Source organism: Antedon mediterranea, chromosome 10 (genome assembly GCF_964355755.1).
Source record: "Antedon mediterranea chromosome 10, ecAntMedi1.1, whole genome shotgun sequence".
NCBI lineage: Eukaryota > Metazoa > Echinodermata > Crinoidea > Comatulida > Antedonidae > Antedon > Antedon mediterranea.
The window spans coordinates 19,236,834-19,239,331 of record NC_092679.1 but is presented as its reverse complement, the minus strand read 5'-3'; the positions used below and the strand labels follow the sequence as shown (position 1 = coordinate 19,239,331).

The 2,498-nt window shown below is 36.0% G+C and overlaps 1 protein-coding gene across 1 annotated transcript; it reads right to left on the bottom strand.

The window, feature by feature from the left end:
- Positions 1–1,095: 1,095 nt before the first annotated feature.
- LOC140061296 (gremlin-1-like) lies at positions 1,096–1,656 on the bottom strand. Its single transcript, XM_072107805.1, has one exon. The coding sequence runs from the start codon at positions 1,654–1,656 to the stop codon at positions 1,096–1,098; it is 561 nt and encodes a 186-aa protein (XP_071963906.1).
- Positions 1,657–2,498: the final 842 nt, after the last annotated feature.

The following is a 2,498-nucleotide window of genomic DNA, read 5'->3' as shown; positions in this document are numbered from 1 at the left end:
AAAGTTACGTATAATTTTATTTTTTGCAGATAATACTGAACATGATTCAAATATAAAAAGCTTGGTCTCAACAACAATGATATCGTGTATATAATACTATAGAAAATATGCAGATACTGTTCACACTAGTAAATTCATGTGTACGCTGCTTACATCCTCAATAATAATATTAATAGGCCTATACTTTTATACATATATACACACAACATTTATATATCTTGTATATGTACAGGTATATTATTTACAAAGCATTCGGATATACAAGGTTTTATTTAAATACAAGGTGGGGTTCGTATGCTTAAGCCCTGTTCACACTATGTGTAAGCAAGCGCGTGTGACGTACAAATATCATAAGGTGGGATCAATTTTTACGATACGCATTTGCGACAGCCCCCAAATTAGCGCGTGCATTGAGTACCCCTTAATGGTTACAGTGTGAACAGAGCCTTAAAGGCAATCATAAATACATTACGGTACAGTATTTACAAAGGCAATGTTTTGACCTAAAAGTCATATATTACACAGTATAACATGCTTTCCGAAATTTCACAAAACAATCACTATGGAATTACCCCAGTCATATACCACGCCTCCCTATTCTCCTTCTATTCCCAGAGCTAATGGTAACGAATTGTAGTTTATACTATCACTGTAAAGAATCAGCATTTGTACGCGCGCGTACACTATGTGTTCTTGTTGCGGCATAACTAACGAGATTCGCACCGGGTACAGCAAGTCGAATTATTTCTATGCTAGAGACTAAAGATCACTACGTATTATTAGTGGAACGAATCTTTTCTTACAAGGTGTACAATAATCAATAGGTCTACTTAATACGGTACTAAACAGATGATAAACTTTCTTATTCTGTTTAAAAAACACATTAAAACAACATTTTCTAACATTTGACAAGGTTTTGTATATTTCTACGGCTGTCAATATATATATATATATATCAATAAAAATCTTTCAGTTTTTTTTATCCATAATTTCAGATGTGTGTTGGTTAATGTATCGGAATGGGCTAATCTATACGTTGAAATTGGAATAGATATTTATATGTATAAATAATAAACGTTAAAGTATAACTGGAAATCAATCGATGGGGACATCAATAGCTATACAGCGACATTGCTTAATTTTCTTAATCTTCTTTCGTTTAGTGTTCGGCGTCCTACCAGGACAACGTAGCGTCACTGTCTTCATTTCGTATTTGTACGGTTTACAAAAGGCGCACGATACAAACGCGTTCTGTTCCCGGTCTCGTACCGTTTTAGGAACATAAAACGAATTACACTGCCCGTAGCAAAACCTATTGGTTATTGTTCGACTAATACAACCCTCTTCTTCGATAAGTTGTTTTACAGGCTGTGTTTTGCACCAGTCCCCTCGCAGGTATCGTTTCTCAGTAATTTCAATCGCTTCTTCGCTTGACGGCGTTAGAAGTTCGTCCGGTGATTTCCCGCGATGATCGCCACCGCGTCTGTTGTTTTCTCTGTTGCGCCGTGGTGCGGTCGCCCCAACGGTCGGCTCGCTGTCGTCTAGCATAGAAAGTACATTCTTGGCCTTTCTCCTTCCTTTGCCTGCATCGGCTAAACTCGATAATAGTAATAATGTGACTGGCACTAGGTAGATTAGTGGACTTGATAAATTCATTTCTCCTATTATACTATGCGTGCTCTGCAACAAAATAAAGAAACAACCCGTTAGGCCTAATGATAAGCATTATAGTAATTATGGTGTCATCACCAGTATTACTGTATCATTGTCATACTGGGCATAATCATTGTCATCGTCATCGTTGTTTTTCATTATTTTGTCGTCACCGTTTACAATCACTAACGTCATTATTGTTATGCGAATATTCATTATCATTGTCATTGTTATCGTTATCTTAATTATTTTAGTATAACCAGACATTGATCGTGATATATTAGTGAAAATAGATGTATTGGCAATGATTGGTTGAAAGTCGGATATTCCCACGACTCCCATGGTACAAGCCTAGTATACAGTACTATATCAATATCGCCTAGGCCTAAGTTTTAAAGAAAGAAAGGTGGGGAAGGACGAAACATTTCAACTGCAAAATGTAATCTCCTCTCCCTCATTGTGTCACCTGCTACAGACAGACTGACAAAACATAGTACAGGGCAACAGAACACAAACTGTTTATACGTTTTAAATGTTTAGTTAAGCGTGTATTTTTAAACTAGTGTAACCGCAAGTGGTAAAAAAGGTAGTAAAATATTCGAATGTACATACAGTGACTTTAATACTTCCGCAGTACTCCAACACAATAAGATAACCATGTATTTTATAAATAAACTTTCTTTTATATTATTTACATTTTGAAAAGCGTTTCAACGAAGGAACGGGTTAGAATCAACTCCATAAAGACATTAACAGTATTATTAGTGTAATACTGTCATTATAAGCTTCGTCCCTTTCAGTCCCGTGATAAAAGTACATTATGTCAAACCACAATCGTAAGCCCC